This window comes from Gambusia affinis, linkage group LG21 (genome assembly GCF_019740435.1).
Source record: "Gambusia affinis linkage group LG21, SWU_Gaff_1.0, whole genome shotgun sequence".
NCBI classification, from domain to species: domain Eukaryota; kingdom Metazoa; phylum Chordata; class Actinopteri; order Cyprinodontiformes; family Poeciliidae; genus Gambusia; species Gambusia affinis.
The window spans coordinates 9910516-9933089 of record NC_057888.1 but is presented as its reverse complement, the minus strand read 5'-3'; the positions used below and the strand labels follow the sequence as shown (position 1 = coordinate 9933089).

The following is a 22574-nucleotide window of genomic DNA, read 5'->3' as shown; positions in this document are numbered from 1 at the left end:
TCCAAATTACAACAAATGTTCTTGCATATTAATGCATTTTTATACTTAGAAGTATCATTACTTTACACAAGAACTGATTTCTTTTTATCAATGTTCTGATATGCTGGGAAAAGACCAGATGAAGTCACATGATGTCATCCAGTCACATTACAAGAAATTCTGCTAAACCCTCTGTGAGACAGGTGAGTCAAACAAAAAAAGGTCCAACAAGATAAGAGTTTACTTTAGCAGTAGCTAAAGTAAAGAAAATGTTCTCCATTGTAAGGTCAACAAGATTTAACACCACAGTATGTTTGTGTTGTTCACTTCCAAAATTTAGCTCCGAATTATTGTATATATTTTACATAGTATAAAATATATATATCTTTTTATGCACAGTCTACATTTCTAATTTCACAGTGACCATTTTAATGAATGAAACTATTGTTGTCCGTTCCTTAGCAACCTTTCAAGTCACGGCTAATCAAGTACAGATGTTCTCCTCTCTTTGTACACGCTGCAGACGAGCACAGATTAGTTCGATTTATCTGCTATCCTTTCTTTTTTAGCTTTGCCTGACTCTGTGTTGCACCTGCTGTTAAACTGCCTCATACTAGTAGTGTTAGCTAGCTGCATCCTGGTGTACTGTTTGTCTTCCTATAATGGTCTCTATCACAACTCTACCTCATTGACAGTTAACACGAACTGTAACCGCTGAAGACAATGGGACTACCTCAGAGCTCCCTCCTGTCGGACGGTGGAAATAACAGTGGCTATCATGTTCACGGAGTACGTTGTTGTAACGTGTAGTGCAAGGTTATAAATGTCATTACGGCAAATTTAGTTGCTAATGGGTTTACAGTTCAGTTTAGCTTTAAGAGCGTTCTGAATATGCTTAATTGTATTGTATTTTTTATTTATCTTAAAAAACTGAAGATGTTTCTTTAATTTTGCTGTTGTTACCCGCCGCCCAACACTGTCGTTATGATGAGGTGGCACTTGGCACCAGTCCAAACCTGTTATTTTGCCCTGATATGATTTCATTGTTTTCTGTGCCAACTTCCGAAAAATGACCTGGCATAAATAATAAAGTAAGCCAAGGCGCAAACACCCGAGAAAATCCAGCTATGTGTTGGCTACTTCCAGCAAAGACTTTCTTTTTTCTGACACATGCAATATCTGAAACAGACACACGAGGACGACAAATGAGTTGTTTTACCTTTCAGGTTCAAGAAAACTCGCCTGCTTTGAAGGCTGGTCTGGAGCCTTTCTTTGACTTCATCCTCTCCATAGGGAACACCAGACTTGTGAGTAAATGTCATATTATATCAACAGAAACATTCTATATAGCCTGGACAATGATAGAATTAGATTGGCAGTGGATAAAAATAGAAAAAAAGAACTTGAATAATGATATTTACTATCCAACTGTCTTAAAGTATCCGTCCAACTTCCCATACAGTTCATCAACAAACTCGAGTGTATTGAAATACAGAGAAAGTGTTGCATAATGTGTGATGGTGGAAGGAAGATGGTTTTGAAATAAAGGTGGGTGATTGTATACAGCGCCCTGGAGTAAATTAATTGTGAAACCACAATGATACATATTTTTTGAGTAGCTTCATCTACTTGCACATCAATAGACTAAAATCTTTGCCCTGTTCTTTGTAGATTGCTGAAAGTCATTGAAATCGGATAGAGAGCATCAGTGAACATCATCTTTAGACCTAACTTTAAAGCTAAGCTAAACAAATTACACTGAAATGTATTAGTATTATTGAACGGCTGGAATCTCCAACTCAGTCTTAAATATTTTAGTTTCTAACAGGTTTTCTTTGAGAATTGGCCTGTTTAAGGTCCATCCCTTAACTCATCAGTAAGTAATGAGTTACTGATGAGGTCCTCATAACTTATTGAGGAATGTATCATCCGTGTTACATATAAATTGGGTCCAGTTTTTCCTTTGTACAGCTGTAACTTTTTACCTTTAGCACTAACTTAGGTGGTGCCTTTGTTTCCCCCAGAATAAGGAGAGCGACTTGCTGAGAGATCTGCTGAAGGCCAATGTGGAGAAGGCAGTCAGGCTTGAAGTGTACAACTCCAAAACCCAGCGGGTGAGGGAGCTGGATGTGACACCCAGTAACATGTGGGGTGGTCAGGGGTTGCTGGGCGCCAGTGTTCGCTTCTGCAGCTTTGAAGGAGTCAACGAGAATGTGTGGCATGTGTTGGTAGGTTGGGAGTACTCCTCGTTTTTGAGATTCGTCTTTTCAATTCTGGCCATCCCGTGAACATTACAAAGACAAACATATTTTGTTTAAAATGATTGGATCCATTGAATCTCCTTTTCCTTTCAGGATGTGGAGGAGAATTCCCCTGCAGCACTCGCTGGCCTTATTGCACATGACGACTTTATTGTCGGTGCTGACCAAGTGTTACAAGATGTAGGTTTTTATCTGTTCTACTTTTAAAAAAAGAAGAAGAAACATTAGAAAAGCTTAAAAATGAAAAAAACTCAAGTTGCACAATTATTTTTCATGTACCTTTACAGTCTGAAGATTTCTTCTCTTTAATTGAAGCCAACGAGGGGAAGCCTTTGAAGCTCTTAGTTTATAACACGCAGACCGAACAGTGCAGAGAGATTGTAGTGACCCCTAATGGAGCCTGGGGAGGAGAGGGAAGGTGGGTGATCAGCTTTTTGATTGATATAAAAAATTAACCAGACTTGTATCAATTAAGAATGCTTGCTGACTAATAGGACTCTTCTGTATTGAAACAACCCAAAGAAATAGGTTTTATATATAGTGTAGATGGACCTATTCAATAAATTAGAGTGTGAATTATTTCAGTAACTCTATTCACTGACTAAAGTACATTACTTAATTACAACCAAACTGCTACTTTGAAGTCTTTGTTTCTGTTACAGTTAATGAAAATGCAACATTTAAGATTAGCCAGATTCATATTTCATTATTCCATTGAAACAAAAACAAGCCTCATTGACATGCATATTTATTGAACATGAACCTATAAGTACATAAAGGTAGTACCATAATAATTTTAGCCTAAGAAAACCTTAGCGAGGAAACATATTCAAGATATTTCATGTTTTGCATCATAAACTGATATATTTATTCATTATAGGTCTGTTACCCTCTTCACATTAGAAAAAGGTGATGAAATATGGATGCCATGCATGTTGAAATTCATAGCTCTCAGCAGCTCCAAACCTTGTAGCTAAACCTCCATCAAGCTGATTAAGCAGCAACATTGATGGTCAACGTTTTTGAGCAGCTTTGGTGGAGTCCAGATCTAAATTTGATCAGTTGAAAATTAACTACATTACAAACCAGTGAGGCACCAAGAAATCTTTCTCGGCCAAAAGAGAAAAATAAAAAGTTTTTCATTGCTGTTTGCTCCTAGCTCTTATCTCTTACAGTAAGAATAAATAGTTTTGTTAATGTAAAATGAAGTCTAAATATATTTTTAATAGATGTGAATATATTTTGGCTGGGTTTTCTTATGTATGTATAGAAGCACATGCATGACTTGTCTTTCCATTTTTTACATTTATTCCAGCTTGGGCTGTGGGATTGGCTATGGGTATCTGCACAGAATCCCGTCTAATCCAGTTCACCCAAATGTCCAGAACAGAAATGTTCCTCATCCAGCAGATACAAGCACCAGAGAAGTGAAGATTCCATCTGGTCAGAGTGAGGTACAGGTTGTTCTTACCTGTTATAGCTTTGTTTTCCATTTGATGTGACTTTTAATGTTTGTGTTTCTGTCTCCTCAGGTGCCTCTATTGAGTGAAAATAGCCCAACTAATGAAGCAGGTTTAGCTGTAACTGAGAGAGTTATGCTCGATTTGAGCAAAATCTCACTTCCACAGGAGTCTGCGGACATTGGTAGCCACCTTCCCTAGACAAAGTATTCACATCTGCAAAAATTTTTCCAGAGATAAACTGATAGGACAATCTGGGCCAATATTGATATCCGACTGCTGTTATGGCTGATAACTGATATGTATCAATATATGTATCTCTGCAAAAGTGACCATATTGCATTTCTGCTTTGAGTTAAACACCCACAATCCTGTGCTGCATCACTATCACTGTCACATGACCAAACAAATACCACATGCGCAACTCCCTACCTTCCCACTCTTAAAATGGATACTGCAAATATTTAAAAAAGTAAATAAACACTTTAGCCATTAATATCGGCTAACATATTTAATTAAAAAATGAAATTATTCTTAATTATAGCTGGGATTTGTCTCTACCTGCTTTTCATGTATTTAAATGAAAAATTTACCTTGCGTAGTTCAACAGGTGGGAGAGAGAACGCTGCATAGTGGACGTCTTTGTGAGGAAAGTTTGTTGTACTGGATCTTATTTATTTTTGTTTAAGAGAGTTCAGTTGAATACTAACTGCACATTTTTTTATTGAAAATCTTTTTTTTTTCCATTTTACAATTACACACTACTTTGTGTTGGTCTATCACATGGAACCCCTATAAAATATATTACAGTAGGTCGTTTTAACATGGCAAAATGTGGCAAAGAATTTTTCTTCAAACCACTGTATGTTTACAATTAGAAATGCTGATCAAGTCAATATTTTCCGTAGTTTCACACCAAATAATTTGCTTTTGCCTTGCGCTGTTTTCAGATGCCTCCATCTCTCCTAGAGCCATAAGCTCAGATTTATCCGAAGCTGTTTCCACCAATGACGGAGGCCACAGCTCTATGGCTGCTAGTTATGGAGATGACACGCGTGACCAATGTAGCTTGGGTAAGCACTTCGCTCGCAATCACATTGTGCCACTAGATGGAACAATTACATGTTTATTATGCAGTCTTGGTTGAAAAAAAAAAAAAGAACTCAGTTTAAGCAGCTTCCAGCTCTCAAGTCATTACGTAACATTTACATTTAATGTAAGGACTCCCGATTGTTAATACTTATGCATAGTCAGACGGATGAAAATTGATGTTTTAGTTGACGTACTAAACTTTTTCCACAGTTTGACTACATGCATGATTATCCTTTCTAGATGATTCCATGTTTGACCAAAAGCTTTTATCTCAAGAGAGGGAGGAAGAAGGAGACACTCATCAAGCACTGCAAGAGAGTGTTGCAAATCTTAGCGGCAGTCCCAGAGAGGATGCAGAGGATTCTGCTGCCCTCAACAGCGCCACAGACAGCGTGGGGATCATCCCAGAGATGCAGAATCCTAACCCAGAAGCTTTCAGCTCAGGCCATCACTTAGAACAGGAGATGACTGAGCCTGATCCATCAGGCAGTTAAATAGCTGCAGCCGCAAAGAGAATGATGCAGAAAGAGGATTAAGAGCACACGGTGATGGAAAAGTGCTACTTTTTATTTTTTTCATTTTAAACTCTTATCACTGGACTTATTTTTAAGTTGAAACACTTTTTATTTCTACCAGTGCCAGGGTTCCATGCTGCATTGCACATAAAAAAAAAGAGAAAACGATTGTATCGACTGTTAAGGATTACAGGGACAGTAAAGCATTGTGAATGTACTTAACTTTGTTTTAAGATTTCACTAAATGAAGCCTTAGTTGAGTTGTTGCAAAAAAGCTGTCTTGTATGCATAAGAAGAAGGCTAGGATTTTTATTTTGGGCATTGTGGAATGCAGGTTTTATTTTTTCATTAGGGAGGAGCAAGTGTGAAAATTAGTTGTTTTTTTTATTTATTCTCAGGCATTTACTATACTTTCTGCCTTCAAGTGCTTACATCAGAGTTTGGGATGCTGCTCCTGTTTTTCTGGAGGTTTTTATGTCAAATAATGTTTCAATCTTTAATTATATTAAAAAAATTATAATTTAAAAAATGGAAGTGGCTACATTATTCTACAGGAGGTACATTGTTTTTCCAGCTAGGAAACATCAGAACTAATGATCTATGCAAAAACACAATTCTTAATCTAAGAAGACTGGGAGAAGTTAGTGAGCAAGCACTGCAACGCATGCCCAAAAGAACTAAAAACTCTTTTCTGTCCATTAGGTGAAGTTAGCAGGATGTCATTTATTTCTAAAATTCCGACATAATTTAAAACTACAGTCTGTACTTTCCTGAAATTTGAAGTTTGGTTTTTTTAGAATTATTGAAGTACTTTCATGAAACTTTCAATGAATTTACTTTCCTTGGAAATTCCAGGAAGAACCTGGTAAATATTATGAATCTCCCTGAAAAGTTTTACAAAGTAGTTTCTTAATTCCTGGAAAATACAGGCAGGATTAGGAAAGGTCTCACTATTATGTTCAGTAGTATATTTGCATGGTCAATGTAATAATGCAGTAAAACTTGATCATTAATTGATGCTTTTCTGCTACATGGGGAATCAGGAAAGAGACACATCATTCCACTTTTACAGTCTACAGTATCACTTTTATTGTTTGCAATGTTTTGAGGAATCCCTTTCCAGGTTAGGATCTGGAATTAAAATAATAATTTTGACTAAGTCAGCATCTGCTTTGTTTATAATCAAAAACCTGATGTAGAGTTATTACTTGTAAGTCGACCCTCTCTGCCAGACTTCTTGGATCTACATGGACTCTGCTTTGTGTTGCAGAAATAGAGCTAAAAGCATGAGCTGTAAACAAAGAGGCTGATCTTTTAAAACATTTTCCTTCAAACTTTAGTTATAATTTTTACAATTCAGGTTTTGAACAGAGGCTTAAGAGTGAGATTATGCATCTCGACAGCAGGGGTCAGCAAACACGTCCTGGTTGATGCCACTTTCCTCCACTGCAGCTTGAAAAATGATGACATATCAAGACCCACGTTTTTATGTCATGAACGGAGTAGCACATTGAATGTTATGTTCAGATTTAGATCAGTTCTGCAGAATAAAGAAATCTGCTTGTTAAATCAAGTGTTTGGATACAAAATTTGTACATTTGAAAGCTGAAGATTATAATTAAGGCATGTAGTGCTGATTATATTATTTGGTCAGTTCTTGGTTGCAGAAATGAGAGATCTGAAAAACAACAAACAACCACAAATTTGTACAGCAGTCTGCAACCACACAGCACTGTCTTTACATACAACCCAATCAGTACGTAACCTTAAAATGAATAATGTCCCTTTAAACTTTTTCAAAGTCTCAACAGAATAGAGCCAAATTTTGGCTGCACGAGCTGAAAAATCATCAAGTTGAGAAGCTCCACCAAAGCAGAGGGGGATGTACCTCAATTATTTACCAAGGAGATCCTCAGTTGAAACGGAGTTAGAGGGGGATGGGCATCATGGTAAGGAAAGCCTGAAGATGGATTTATCTCTCTCCTCCAGTGATGGAGCAGCATTCTCAGGAAGATGAATCTGTGAGTCTTCTGGATCTTTAAAAATGATTATAGTTCTTGTGCGAAGAACTGCCTTTCAGTCTGTCTGAAGACTCAACTTCAGTGGTGAGATGTTTGAAGATTAGCTTCTTAAACTTACCAAATCAATCTGTTTTCAGTCCAGAGTTCAGCTGTGTTTTCATACACCTGCATTAGATACGACAACCCTAATAACAGCTTTGTTTTAAGCAGCTGTTCATAGCAAAAAGCCAGCATCTGTGTGCCAGGAGAAGCCGGGAGGAGGGAACTACAAAAAGGAGGCCACAACTGGAGGAGCATGTCTTCCCTTCATTTGCTCTCCTTTTTTTTTTTCTTCTGAGACTGTTTCAGTCAGAGGACAGTGTGACGCAGCTGAACCCACACGTCAGCTTGGTTTTATCCCAGCCCTCTGAGAGGCTCAGCTCACAGGCACCAACGTTCAGCATCGCGCTGCAGCATGACAAATCGTGAAACGGAATATCTACAGGGGGGTAAACACAGTTGGGGGCTGAAACACGGGAAAAATGCAGCTGAAGTCCTTCATCCAGCAGCTCGATTAACATTCAGCGTTAATTAAATCTCGATTGGCACCTTTGAGTGTTTGTCTAGTAATTTGTGTATATGCAGTTTATAAACCTGACAAAACTGTTAAAAATTTTGTTTTTCTCCATATGCGAGGGGACAAATTACCCCACACTTCCAGGCTTCTTTTGTCTGTTTCTATCACCTCCCCGCCCTCATCACAGACACTCTGACAAGATGGAAGCTTTATTTGGAAGTGCTGAGAGTTAAATTTGCATACAAGATTCACACAACATGCACAACAAAGGGAATGATCTGAGTAAGTGCTTCTCTGTGTCAGACCACCAATGTACAGGCTATAATTAGATGCATTCATGCACAAGGTCTGTCGCTGTGAGGGGTCCTGAATTCATCTGGAGGTTGTTTGCATATCTTGCAGTTGATTCCAAAGGACAGCGTTTTTGCTCGTGTTGTAGAGAAGCTTTGGATTCACTCCCATTGAACACCAGCTCTCCTCAGATTTACCCTTTGGTGACAACTTCACATACTCCTAAAGCATTTGGAATGCATTTTTGAGAAAGGGACTGGCTGTTGAGACTTCATTTTCTGAGCTACAAGGTTGCTGAAAACAGCTTATCAAAATGTTCAATGACAGAATGTTCAACATACCTTCCATGTCCTCTGTTGTTGCTTTTTGTCTGTATGTACAGCTCAAGATGCTGACTGTAGGATCACCCAATTATATGACAAGCCCACCCACCACAGTTGTGACTGTAATGGAAAGCCACCCAAACTGTGTAGAGTGGAGTTAAGCTGTGGTATACAGATGCTTGTGAGAAAGGGACAATACAATGCTTTCTGTGTAACAGTGTATTTCTAATATAGTTTTTCAAAGCTACATCATTCAACAAACACAGTGTCAGGTTCAAACACCTATCAAAGACAAAAATTAATTAAACACAAGAAAGACAAGAGAGATGGATTCTTTGTACTCGCGAGGAGAACAGACAGAGATGTGCTTTCAGTTACAATCTCCTACTGCTCTGAAATCACATATGCCTGCTCCTCTCTTTTATTGCATTTAGGATCCCTATCACATTGGACGCTGCAACTCTCAAAGGGCGGGGAAAACAAATCATCACATAGTTGCAGCGCTAATGACAATCACTATCTAGACACATGTTATCTACACACTAGATTCTTCTGTTCCAGGCACGGCGTCGAGCAGAACAAGTTGTATGTCTTCACGGTGACAGCTTTGTTGCTATCTAACAGGTCAAGGAGAGCAGAGTTTCCGGCCGGGCCGCAAACTCTGCTGGAAGCGGTTGTCACTGCTTTATCTCAGGAAGGCCTCAGGAAGGAATCAAAGTTATTCAATACACAGAAACATTCTTTATACTAAAATTAAAATGAAGTAAAAGCATATAAGTAAAGCATTATAAAGATATAACTATAAGACTACATGAACAACAAATAATTTGATAATACCAATAATACAATTTACCCAACATTTCCCCCCTGTTTATCACATATTTGTTCCACTTCAAACAATTTTCAACTGGGAGTTTATTTATTTTTTTTTTTTACGCAAATATTCTCACACTCAAGGGTCACATTCAGTCCAAAGGCCAGGATCTGGATACCTGTCAGGAGAACCCTCATCAGAGTATTCTTTTCAGAATCTTTGGCTAATAAAGGATACATCTGTGCCATCCGGGGTCCTCCATGGGCGAAATCGCTGTGGTAATGAGACAGTTAAACAGAGAACGCAGGCAAGGAATAAAACAACATCCACACAAGGTTAAAATTGCAGCAAAGACTGCAACTGATACCAAGGCAGAGGACACAAGGTTTCGGTACTTCCCAAAAGCATCCATCCATGCGTCCCACATGGAAGTATCCACTCCAGAGAGTTCCTTCATTTTGCCATTCAGGGTACAGAGCCCTGCAATGGCTTTCGTCAAGCTCCCATCAGCCGCTGTGTTGTTTGGCAAAAAGGGTGCAGCAGCTTTTCACCGAAAACTGTGCATACCCCTCCTTTCTCGGCCAACAGCATGTCAAGAGCGATGCGGTTCTGAAAAGACATCAGTGAGGTAGCAGCCAGCTGTTCATGGACTGCCTCGAAACCATCCTGTGTCCTGTTGCCCAGCCTTTGTACGTTGTAATGGATGTAATTAATTCTGTCCACGTTCTTGTTTACCGTGCACCACCAACAAATTGTAGATTCAAAGCCAGCCGCAACCTGGTCGACTAGTCGATATTCATCAGGTACTCCATGAGGGACACCGATGGCATCGATGTATGTAGGTTCAGCATCTGTATTTTTCCATGTCACTTCACGTTTCTGTATGTGATGCCACTGTTGAGGTAAAACACTAGACAAAGTGTTAATTAGGTCTTTAGCAGATATAGGATAGACAGATACAGGTAATAACAGAGAAACTAATGCACAGAACCCTGTTACCTTTCGAGGTAATCTATCAAAAAGTCTGTCATCACCACAACACCACCAAACATCTGCATGAGAAACAGGGTTAAAATCATTGTTTACAGTGAGTACAGCAGTACACATAGTTTCAGACAGATTTCCCAATCTTTTCCCGTCCCTGTTATATTTACACATGTGAAGTTAGCTGGAGCTATTTTCTTTAGAAAATAAAGGTTTCTTGTCATCTGCTGCAGTAAGGGGAAATATAGAATCATAAGTCACACAGGTGCTATTAGGATTAGTTTTAGTCATTACCTCTAATAAACATTGTGATGGTGGCTGGAGTCACACAAAGTAGAGGCCTTGGTTCCATACAGACTACACAATTTTTTTATTTATTTTTTAGTCATTTTGCAGCTTGGTCTACCATTAACAACCAGTTATTATTATACCCAGGAGACTGAAACAATAGTAGTAGAACGAGGTGGAATACACACTTGAATCCCTACTCTCATTCCATGAGTAGTGCTACAAGAGTTCTTCCTTGCATAAAGTTTCTCCACATGAAAACACAGCAAAAAAACCAAAAACAATAAAAACAAAACAATACATTTATTTGTCATTTTGCTAAATTTGCAAACTTGTTCAGCTCCTAAAGACACTACAGGGTTGTGGACAATCTTCACCAGTTTCAGACGGCTAAACCTCTATTTAGTTTAGTCCCCTGTTTACCTGGGCTTTGCCCTGCAGGTCAGTGAGCGTCCCAAGCTTGTCTTCTTCTTCTTTTTTTTTTTTTTTCTTTTAGCTACTTTTGAAATGAAATGACCTTTTTGCAATGTATTAAATGTACCCTTTTTTAATTTTTATTAATTAGGGTTGTGTTTAGTGCAAATTAAACAGGCTCTACAAAAAAAATTTTTTGAATAAGTAAATCCATAAGTAGTGTAACTTTGATGTATCTGTCTTACCATCCCCCCTGTTGAGACATGCGAAACGCCATGGCTCAATATTGCAGCCCACTTATACAAGTTTTTTGGTAGGATAGGTTTGTTTGCAGGTCACTTATAGATTTCATCTTTTAGGATTTTTTTTTCATAAGTTTGATTTTTTCCATATGTAAGACGTTTATTTGTCCCTCCTCTGCCTTTCTTTTTTATTTATTTATTTATTTATTTATTTTTTCCATCTTGTCAGCGAAGGCATTCCCTAGAGACACTTTATCTTTCCCTGTGCTGTGTGCGGTTTGGGGTGCAAATGTTGCCCGTTCTGCACCCATGCTGTCCAGAACAATGCTTTTCTAGTTAACTCAGTGGAAGCACTAGTTTCTATGTTTGAGGAAGTAGCCACCCAATCGGTAGCTGCTTCTCCTTCCTCAACAAGATTACCTAATTGCTTCCACTGTTCACCTTTTTGTTTAAACAGAGACACGTGCGGGGAGGTCCACGTTCTGTCTAAAGATTTTAATTAATCAGGGAGAGCGACAGCTGCAACAGCGGTGTGTTTTGTCCCCAAGTATAGATAAGTCACTGTGATCTTAGCTGGAGTGACCTTGTTGAGTCTGTCTTAGTTCTTATCAGACCCAGGCATATTCTTGTACCAAAGAGTTACGTGTCCCCAGGAATGTTTTTTCTACATGTTGTTCTGCATGCACCAGTGTCGCAAAGAAAATCTACAGGTCTACCATTTATGAAAAGAGTTATTTTCTGGTCTTACACTGTCCATAGATAATAAATCCTGAAGATTTAATTGGATCTCTTCTTCTCTTTTTAATGCTAATTCTAACCAAAATTTGACATCATCATACCCTTCTTTGCGCATTTTCTTTGGGTTTGACTTTGTTTTTTTTATTTTTTTTTAAATAAAATTTGGTCCAGTTTGTCGACTCCTAGGGAATCCTAAAAACTGGAGATCTTTTCAGTAGGCCAGCAATTAAAAATACCTGTAGTGGTAACCTCCACTTCTACTCTTTCGAGTGGGAGGTTCTTCGCCTCTGCATCCAAGACAGGTTTGCTGGTTACAATCCTACTGTTTTATATGAGGTAAAACACCAAGTGGTATTTATACCTCCAATCACACTCACAGTCACACTTTCCACGGAATTTAAGCGCCTGTTTCTCGCAGGACTCCGCCGTCCTTTTTCCACGGAACTTAAGCGTTTATTTCTCGCAGGACTCCGCCATCCTTTCCAATTACAATTTAGTAAGAACTCAATTTAACGTTATTTAAAAAATTTTTTTTTGTTTACAACAGGACCGCACCAGGCTCCGTCCACCTATTTCCACGAAATTTTGCGCAAGGACTTCGTTCGTCCTTCACGGATTTTGTGCACTATCTTTTACCTATTAGGGTCTAGAATTCACAGGGTTTTCTTATTCGCGCAATGACCCCCAGTCATTCGCCACACTTTTTCTATTCGCGCAATGACCCCCAGTCATTCGCCACACTTTTTAACCAAGAATCCACTCACCCTCCGTCTTTCCCTCGGAGTCTTCAACCTTCAGATCCCAGCAGGCAGGCCGAGCGCCAGCCCTTGAACAGGTTCTCATAAGTTTCCACTAGGAAACCTGCCGTGCGCACGGTCTTTACTGGGGTCCACCATACCTGCTGGAATCCTTCCGGTAGGGGAGACCGGGTATGGTTGAAACACTTTTTGCTCCAGCACCTGTAACTCACAGAATTTTTGAGCTAGAGTTTTCAAACTTTTATACAAAATACCCACATTTGTCTACTACAAATGGCACCAATTCAAACCTCTGCAAGAATATCACAGACCTCATGAGTTCATGTCAAATACATGGTGTTCCTTTGTTACAACCTACCCCACTACCGAGGTAGGTTGTAACACCTGCTGGGGTAAGTTGTAACAATTAGACAAAAGAAGCAAAAACAGAGGCCACACCATGTGATATGCTTCAAAAAGAGGTTTACTGAATTAAAAGAACAATACAAGAACAATGTCTCTCTCTCTGTGACTGACCATAACTCAAATATACTCTGTTTGTGTGTGTGCATGTGTGTAAATTATTCTACTAGAACAAACTTCCTTAACATGTATAATGTATGCTTAATGAACACTGAACAAACATGTAGATCTAACAAAAAACAATGTCAATGTGTGTGTTTGTGTCTATGTGTGTGTATCCTTAATCAGAGTCACAGTGATGACAAATGAATGATGGTAGCCCAGGAGTGCACGCTTGGTGGGCCCAGAGACTGCATAGGGCACATTTTAACCACACTTCCTGTGGCTTTGAGTTGCCAAATGGCTCCATACAGACAACACAAAAATATTCATTGTCTGAGGTCTCAGAATCCTCAGCATTTGCTTTTAACATTTTCTTGGCAGGCTTTCTCTCCTTCCTCTTTTGCTTGCCTTTATTCTTTGCAAAGAAACTCTTCCTTACATTTTTGCTTCCTCTTCTCTGTTCTTCTTCCACCAGTGCTTGTTTCACTGGTGTGTCAGTGAGAATTTCAGATTTCTTTTTCTTCCTGATCCTGCCAGTTGTTTTTCTTGGCCCTGCTTTTGGAAATGGCCGCATAGCCAAAGGATTGAATGCCTGACCAGGAGACACCACCGAGGTGCTTGGCTCATCTGGAGCACAGGACATGGTCACATCATTAACTGGAGAGGAGCCAGAAGTAGTAGTCTCCAGGTGAGTTGGAGGAGAGGAGGCAATCCCCAGGTGTGTAGGTGGAGACTGCAGCTGGAAAGCTCCAGATGTCAGTGATGTACCTGGGTCGGGACGGTCAGTGACTTGTGAGGGTGCATAGTCACACTCCTCAAAAATGTCAGGATTGAAGGGCCAAATACCTGTGGATTGGAAACCAGCTTGAATGTTTTTCGGTGTTGCAGCTGCAGGCAGAGCAGTCTTCACAATACTTGGAATATCATATATCGTCATCGTCTTGGCAGGATTCATCTTCATCCAGGCATCACTTGCGGTGTTCACCATTTTCTTAAATGGGCCGTAGACACTGCGATCCAGTGGCTGAAGTTTATGGCTACAGTGGGGGGGGAAGGTAAGTAGCACTATTCCCTTTTCTTTGCAGAAATCAATAACTTTAACAGATATATGTGAACAGTGATTGTCCAGCAAAAGTAAAACCTTCTTCTCTGGGCTCACCTTTGTGTGTTTTGCAAAATGAGCAAGGAATAAGAGGAAGTCTTCCTCTTGCATCCATCCTGAGGCGTTACCACTTCCTGCACTCCCTGTTGGCCCACTCTGAATGAAGAGTTCCTTGTAACGTTTACGGGGGAATACAAAGAAGGGAGGAATTGCATTTCCCAGCGCTTGCACAGCGCATGCTACTGACACGAGCACACCTCTCTCACCTGATGTCATCGCACCCACCTGCTTGACACCACGAGCAACAACACGGTCTGGTGACTGGACTGTTGTTACACCAGTTTCATCTACATTCCATATATCGCTCCCGTCGAAGTTGTATCTCTCAATGACCTGTCCAAGGCTGTTGAAAAAACCTTCCACATTTGGGCGGTTAAAACTTGTGGCCCGTGTAAGGCTGGTTGCCTCAGGACTCCTTATTGACAGGCTAGGATTCCGCTTCATAAATAATGTGAACCAGTCAGGCCCTGCCATCTGCTTCTCATCCCATGTCTGTGGGTGTTTGATGTTATATGTTACTGCCAGTTGATATGCAAACTTTCTGACCTAAAAGAAAGAGGAATAGAAAATTAGAGTACATAGACACAAAAAGTTTTTAAATTTGTCTAGCACCTACGCTGGTATTCAATTCTTCTCTTGTCTCCAGTGACTAACCAGTCATATGCTTACCTCACGTGGGGTCAGTCCATAATACAGGTCTGCTGCCTGAGTCAAATAGTCAGCCAACGCTTCCTCCTGCACCTCAGAGAAGACTTTGTTGCTGCTCCAATAACCTACATTGGGAAGATCACTGGACCCCTGTTCTCTCAGCTTCTGCAGTGATTTGCAGTATCTGCTCAGTGTTACATGGCAGATCCCATGCGCCTTCGCAACTGATCTGACTGACTTGCTCTCCTTTGTGACCTCATTAGATGCCTTTTTTAAAACATCTGCAGGCACACCTCTATCAGTCTTTCGTATCCACTGCCTAGGCATTCTGTAAAATTGTTAAAATCAAAAGGTTGTATGTAAGGGGATGGTTGTAACACTTTTTAAAGATGTGTTACAACCCACCCCAACCCTGTCAGCCATGTTTAGCTAGCTGTAGTAGCAAAGTGGTTTGAAATTAGCATGGGAAAATGCATCACATTTTGCCTGAGAAACTACACTTTCATCTAATGTAAGTCATATGGTTTTATCTGCAACAGTATAAGTACCAAACAAAATATAGTCATGGTCAAAAAATTTACTTTCTTACCTCAAAATCAGTTTTTTCTCCTTAGTATCTTCATGTGCCTGTTTCCAGCCTTGACAATCACAATATGGGATTGGGGAGGAAGCGGGCAAACACTGAAATGATCATGTGACTCCTATCTTATCCCTGATTGGTGTAAATGGTGCTGTTACAACTCTCCCTATGTTACAACCATACCCGGTCTCCCCTATATTGACCTCCGGCTCTCGAAGGACCAAGTTAATGTCAGGTTCAAACACCTATCAAAGACAAAAATTAATTAAACACAAGAAAGACAAGAGAGATGGATTCTTTGTACTCGCGAGGAGAACAGACAGAGATGTGCTTTCAGTTACAATCTCCTACTGCTCTGAAATCACATATGCCTGCTCCTCTCTTTTATTGCATTTAGGATCCCTATCACATTGGACGCTGCAACTCTCAAAGGGCGGGGAAAACAAATCATCACATAGTTGCAGCGCTAATGACAATCACTATCTAGACACATGTTATCTACACACTAGATTCTTCTGTTCCAGGCACGGCGTCGAGCAGAACAAGTTGTATGTCTTCACGGTGACAGCTTTGTTGCTATCTAACAGGTCAAGGAGAGCAGAGTTTCCGGCCGGGCCGCAAACTCTGCTGGAAGCGGTTGTCACTGCTTTATCTCAGGAAGGCCTCAGGAAGGAATCAAAGTTATTCAATACACAGAAACATTCTTTATACTAAAATTAAAATGAAGTAAAAGCATATAAGTAAAGCATTATAAAGATATAACTATAAGACTACATGAACAACAAATAATTTGATAATACCAATAATACAATTTACCCAACACACAGGCTCAGTGCTGGTGGAACCTTTGTTAAGCTGACAATTAATCATCAATATCAAAACAACATGCTCAGTAACTCCAACGTAGAAAAGTTCTGAACACAATTCAGTTATGTTGGCAAAATCCCCCAAAAAACCGGATCCAAGAATCCAAAAACAGTTTCTCAACTTTGGAAGCAATAATGGCATCTTGCTCTGATGCATTGCAGCAGAGTTTGAATTGGCCTAATCAAAGTTTGGACAAATCTCTAAAAGCAGTTGTTGCTGTCAATGACATCAACGTTTCACATAGAGCTAGGTTGACTAAATGATTTAATTGATTAATTTTGATTCATTAATTAATGAATTGAGAATATCTTTTTTGCATTTACCTATTCCGATTTTTATGATGTGTAACAGGTAAGTGTGACAAGAACAGAACGACATAGAGACCCTGAAAGAGACAAGTCTTTTTTACAATGGACTATAGTTTGAGTGCATCTATTTTGCTTGGATAGATAGTGTAACTTATGTCCAGTAGTGTAACTAGTAGTTAGTGTAACTAAGATTAAATGAAACCTCAATAACACCCTCAAACAATCGCAAAAATCATTAACAGCAACAATGTGAAATCACACGGCACTTATTTGGAATAAAATAGCAAAATTCTGACATTTCTCTCTTCACAGCCATGTAAATTGTACAACAGACCAGTAATCTTGTCTAATTGACAGTATTTTCCTCCAGAGAAGACAGCAAGAGATAGATCAGATAGTCGCTGTCAGTGGGAAAGTTCAGTAGAGCGCCCTGCTTTACTGATTGCCATTCAGCTGGGGTGAGGAGACAGCAGACAGTGTTCTGCTGTCTGGATGTCCCTGCTGATGTCAAGTCCAGGCCCATCTGCTGCTGTGGTTGCCTGTCAACCTGCAGAAAAAAACAATCTTCATCATATGTGTCATATCTCGCTGTTGCTCTCTGGGTTTGCTACGGTTCAGATCAGTCCAAATCATGGCAGTCGGAAATTGCTAAATTTTTAAATCATCTGGAGGTTTTGTTTCTTTAGTTTGCCCCAAAGACGGCTCCTTAAGACAACGCGTCAACGTCACAGCAGAATTTAGATGATTACGAAAACAAAATCAGGAAAACTAACTTGAGTACAACTAAATCTCATGCTGTTCCAGTCTAGTAAAGTCCGAACTTGTTTTGTTTTTTTCCACTGAAGTAGTCTTGACTGTTGAGGAAAAAATGTTATGTTTTGGATAGAAGAAGCAGCAAATGAGGCAGACACATAAAGGTCTGGCTCATCCTCCCACGGTGAACGCGAGTAGATGGAGAAACGCGACTCGGCACCCTTCCTGCTGTTTGTGACATAGTTGGTGTGACATGCCCACCACTGCCCACTCTGGGTTTGGACCCTGTAAGGGGCGCTGTCTCTGAGAGTTATCTTTGTTTGACGGTTAACCACAACCCTTAAAGGAAAGGCATGCTTGGTTATGGTTTTCTTGAGTCAAAACATACAAAAAGGAACATGCATGAGTGAGATACAGCATAGCTTTCTCTGACAGACAGCTTACATAATACAAACTGTTCTCTCTGGAAAATAAAATACAGCAGTTTTATTTATTTATTTATTTTTATTTTTTGTTTTTTACAATGAACACTTTTTTTTTTTTTCTCGCTTTTATGCAGATGCCGTTCAGAGTCAGTTGGTGCCCAATCACCTCCCAAAGCCACTTGAACAAATACAGCCACCACTGAAGCTGTGTGCTTAGTGAACAGCCAGAACAGGAGATGAGGCTTGTCCTGTTACGTCAAAGGTTTGGCTATGTGATTTATTTATGAACTCTGCGTCACAGCGTAGAGTATGTGGGGGCAAAGTAAGGCAGTCGCTTTGACGGATGAAGTTAAAAACAATGGAATGGTTTGGTAACGTGATTATCCTCAGCACATTGACAATGCCATGAAAAATGTCTCAAAAATAAATATCTAATCTTTTATTGACTTCAAAGGCCAAATTTAAAGTCGGACTGAGACGTTTTGTGTAAGTGAAAATCTGCTGATTTTAAGGGGGTTTTAAAACATTAGCAAGCTGATCAAATATAAAGAGAAAAGATAGATTTTACAAGCTTCATATTCCAGGGAGGGCTGCAAGATGTTGACAAAGTTCTGCCTTCAAGTCAAATAAATCAACTTCAATTTTGTGTAAAAACCTATGGATGATGTGGTTGCACAGCCTACATCTGAAACATTTACTCCCGTACCAACCTCTGCTCTGGAAACAACCTGCCATTTGTTTTGTGCTGACATAAAAATCCTTCTGCATCTGTGTGATTGATCGCCTGCTTACAGAAACAGCTCCAGTATTTGGCTTCCAGTTGCAGCTCTGGTTCTGCCCTGTGTTCAAAACCAGACGACAGCTTGATTCTGACAGCGTGGGCACCACACAGCTTTCTTACCGTGTCGGTAAATCACTGATCAACGTCATATGAGTAGAGTGAGCGTGTGTATGTGTGTAAGTGTGTTCTGTCCCTGCAGGTTATGGCCGTCGCAGTATGGTGAGGGGTGAAGAACATCGGGTTTTTGGAAGCATGTTTAATGCCAGGATGAAAGGGCAATTAAGAGGAAGTCGGGGTGCATTCAGATAAATAAAATGCAGAATTATGCTATGGCGTTATCAGAGGTGTGCAGATGGGAGAAGAAAATACCCGTCTGCCCGCTCTGTTGAAAATTGTTTTGATTTACAGATTAGATTTACAGAGTTGTTGACGTGGCTCAGTGTGCATGGAGAGTGTAATCAGGTTGATGCAGGGTGGGAATTTAAATGCAAACAACCAGATTACACATAAAAGAGACTCTAAAAAATCCTGGCCAAAATAAGTGCAGCTCTGTGGAAAACTGTTAGACCAAAGCAACACTGACATCCTCCTTAGCGCATACTTTTTCTGCGATTATTAATCATATCGATTTGGAGAGTGGTGTGCATTGTTGCTTTTTTGTTTGTTTTATTTTGTTCCTCTGATACTTAAAAGAAACACATTTGCAATGTTGATCAAACCAATGTTGGAGGACTTTTCAGACCAGCCATTTAAAATAGCAACTCACTATTAAAATCATCTGCTGATTCCTTACATCATGATGCTGCCACTACCACTTGTCACTGCTCTATAGTGTTGGTTGTTCGATGTTCATTTTCCTCCACATTTAGGATTTTGCATCATCATCCTTGTTGTGTCCCCTGCATGGTTTCTGTCTTTTCCATTACCGGTCTGTTAGTTTAGGTGGACAGAAAAGTTGTTGTCCTCTTTTGCTATACTCTTTCCATTTTCATGATTTCTTGTATTGAGCAGCGCCTTGTAAAATGTGTCCATGTGGCCGTTTGTTTGCTAATGTTCTCTAATAAACCTTTGAAGCCTTCACAAATCATTAAATTACACACATGTGGACACTATTTACTGAGCAAAGCTTTGAAAGGCATTTGGCAGCTGGATTCTATTTAAGGGTATCAAAGCAAAGTGGGGTAGATATCTATGCAAGGCACAGTTTTCAAATATCTGCTAAACATTTCAAAGACCAAGTATCAGATTCTTTCCATGTCAAGACTGCATGCTTCTCTGTGTTGATCTATCACTTGAAATCCCCCCTGAATCCATTGGAGTGTGACTGTAATGCAAAAAGGTCCCAGGCACTGCAGTAAACCTCTCTGTTGATCTGGCAGGCGTGAGTCATCCTGCTGCCCGTGCAATGTGACAAAATGGTGGAAATGGATAAGTGCTACTTTTGCTATTTGCACTTTGACTAAAGTTCATGCTTGAAAGTCCGAGAGTGAGATAAATACTTTTCATGTCCTATGAACAGTGAAGACTCTCAAATTATTTTCCAGTCTATTCTTTTAACTGAAAGTCAAAAGGACTTATAAGCAACTCTGACACATAAATGTTTAAATACATTTGGTGTGGAATGTGATAAGAAAAATTCTATATTTTAGTGCTATTTAACATATAAGGACTGTTATTTGCTTAAAATTAAATTTAAACTGATTAGTCAATTAAAGTCCATGCTAGTCTAAGTCTGAAGAGCTGTCACACAGTTAGCTACTGCTAAGTTGCTTTATGAATAGGTGTGAATAGTTTATATTTTTCCTAACAAAACCAGCCAAGCTCACATATTGGTGTCAGGACAAAACAAACACACAAAGTGACAACTCTGTTTACCTACCGACCCGCAAACAGGATCTGACAGGTGGGTTTGTCTTCCTGCCTAGACTCGTGTCTCCACTTACAGTGATAGACGGGGATCAGGTGAATCAGAGAGAGCCGGACTATCTCTTGTCTGGTACTGAATCATCAGCAGATGACCCACTGTCAATAACAAAAAACATGATTTGAAGAGGAACACTGAGCATCTGCCTACATCTCAATGTGTGTGTGTGTGTTTGAATTTCTGCGTGGGTAGGTGTGCGTTTTTTTCTCACTCTTTTTTTTTTTTTTTTTAAGGCGCTGATGGCAACTTTCCACTGTGATCATCCAGTGTCGTCTGACTGCACAGCTGCGAGTTTTTGCAGCTCTTCATCTCTGTTTGCAGATACACGAGTCACACAGACGTGAGGAAGACACTGAAAGGAGCGCTTCACTGATTTAAGCTGCATCCCTCTTGGAGACCTAATGTTCCCTTCATGTTCCATATGGAGAGCTTTGGTAGCAGCAGCAGTAAAGAGGTTAACTAATTCCTCTGCTTTATGTTAATCTTTCCCTGTCATCTAAATTAGCTTTCAAGTATTCAGGCGGGAGATGGGGACATGTGTTGAAATATTAGAAGAGCAGCTTTCCCCAGTATTCCACCTTTACCTTCTTGAAAAAAATGGTGAGACACTAAGCTATAATTAATTTCATTGTCTGTGTCCCTATGGCAACTGAAAATTGCCACACAGGACGTAATTACAGGGTTCTGCTTTGTGTCTAAAAATTTATGAAAAGTTAACCGAATGTTTTTCTGCACATCATCCCCCTTATTTTCCTTTCATGGGCCACCGGTTTAAGGACCACAACATTTCCAAACACTGTCAGAGGAGCAGAGCAGCACCTGTAAGGTGTTCACTTTTAAAGCATATGATTCTATTTGATCTTGTGCTCCACCTGCAGTATAATTTAGCTTGTTGGGTGGGTGGGAATTTAACATTGTGCTCAGAAGTTAACCAGCTGCCAGCTGCTGATTGTTGCATTGAGTCACGTCGTGACATTTAAAGCAGCATGCAATTACAGATAATGATGTGAGAGCAAATATCATGTTTCCAGCTCAGAAATTATGTCCATATGGGATGTAAAATTTGGTAGTGTTCAAGATTAAGTGGCTGAAATATAAAGGTAGGATCATTCACATTGTGTAATAATAATAATTATTGTTATTTTTAAAAGACAGACAACAATATTTTTAGTAGTACATGCCATTTGGTGTAAAGCAACTGCCATGTCTAGTTTAGTCCCAACATTCACTAGTTTTAGTCTTTAAAGCATTTTAGGAATCACTAACTTAACTGCATGAACAAGCTACACTATTGATTCAGATTTCTGGATACAATAATCTGATGTGATATTGCTTATTACATCTATGTAGACGACATCTGTTTGTATCTGTCTTGTAAACTGCAGCTGGAGAAGATGTCCACCTGGTGTTTGCCTCGGGTCAGTGACTGGCTCTTTTGGTTATAAACACAAATAACTCGAAGAATTTGCCATAGCTGATAGTCATCTGACTTCTAAACTCAATCAAACTGTTGCCTCTTTTTGCCCAGCTACCAATTCCAATGTAAAAGAATGTAGGAGTTACATTTGACTCCTCATTCGGTTTTGATCCACACACTGTCTTTCTTTCCCCATTAATTCTATAAAAAAGCAATAAGAAACAAGATTTTCTTTTTTTTTTTTAGTCATCGTAACACAACAGCTGTCTTGTACCTGTGATATTCGTATGAGTTCAAGTCATCTACTGTGCAGAAGAGGAAAATATAAAGTTATAAATATAAGATCCTTTATGTTTCCTCATTGGACTCAAACAGAGGTACACATCCTATTGTCTTGAAGTCGCAATTTACAAAAAAAGAGCTACCTCTTGTTAATTACTCCCCGACAGCATTGTCTTCTGTGATAAAG

The 22574-nt window shown here is 39.6% G+C and overlaps 2 protein-coding genes across 2 annotated transcripts; one reads left to right on the top strand and one right to left on the bottom strand.

Moving 5' to 3' along the window:
- Positions 1–506: 506 nt before the first annotated feature.
- LOC122824574 (Golgi reassembly-stacking protein 1-like) lies at positions 507–6583 on the top strand. The gene is made up of 9 exons (XM_044105382.1): positions 507–768; positions 1206–1286; positions 2004–2207; positions 2334–2420; positions 2528–2658; positions 3556–3694; positions 3773–3884; positions 4651–4773; positions 5033–6583. The coding sequence occupies exons 1-9, from the start codon at positions 703–705 to the stop codon at positions 5284–5286; spliced, it is 1197 nt and encodes a 398-aa protein (XP_043961317.1). The 5' UTR covers positions 507–702; the 3' UTR covers positions 5287–6583.
- A 6182-nt stretch (positions 6584–12765) lies between these two features.
- Positions 12766–15735, bottom strand: LOC122824665. Its single transcript, XM_044105527.1, has 5 exons — positions 15640–15735; positions 15072–15378; positions 14609–14948; positions 13838–14086; positions 12766–12887 (listed from the first exon to the last, which is right to left on the bottom strand). The coding sequence occupies exons 2-5, from the start codon at positions 15375–15377 to the stop codon at positions 12766–12768; spliced, it is 1017 nt and encodes a 338-aa protein (XP_043961462.1). The 5' UTR covers position 15378; positions 15640–15735.
- Positions 15736–22574: the final 6839 nt, after the last annotated feature.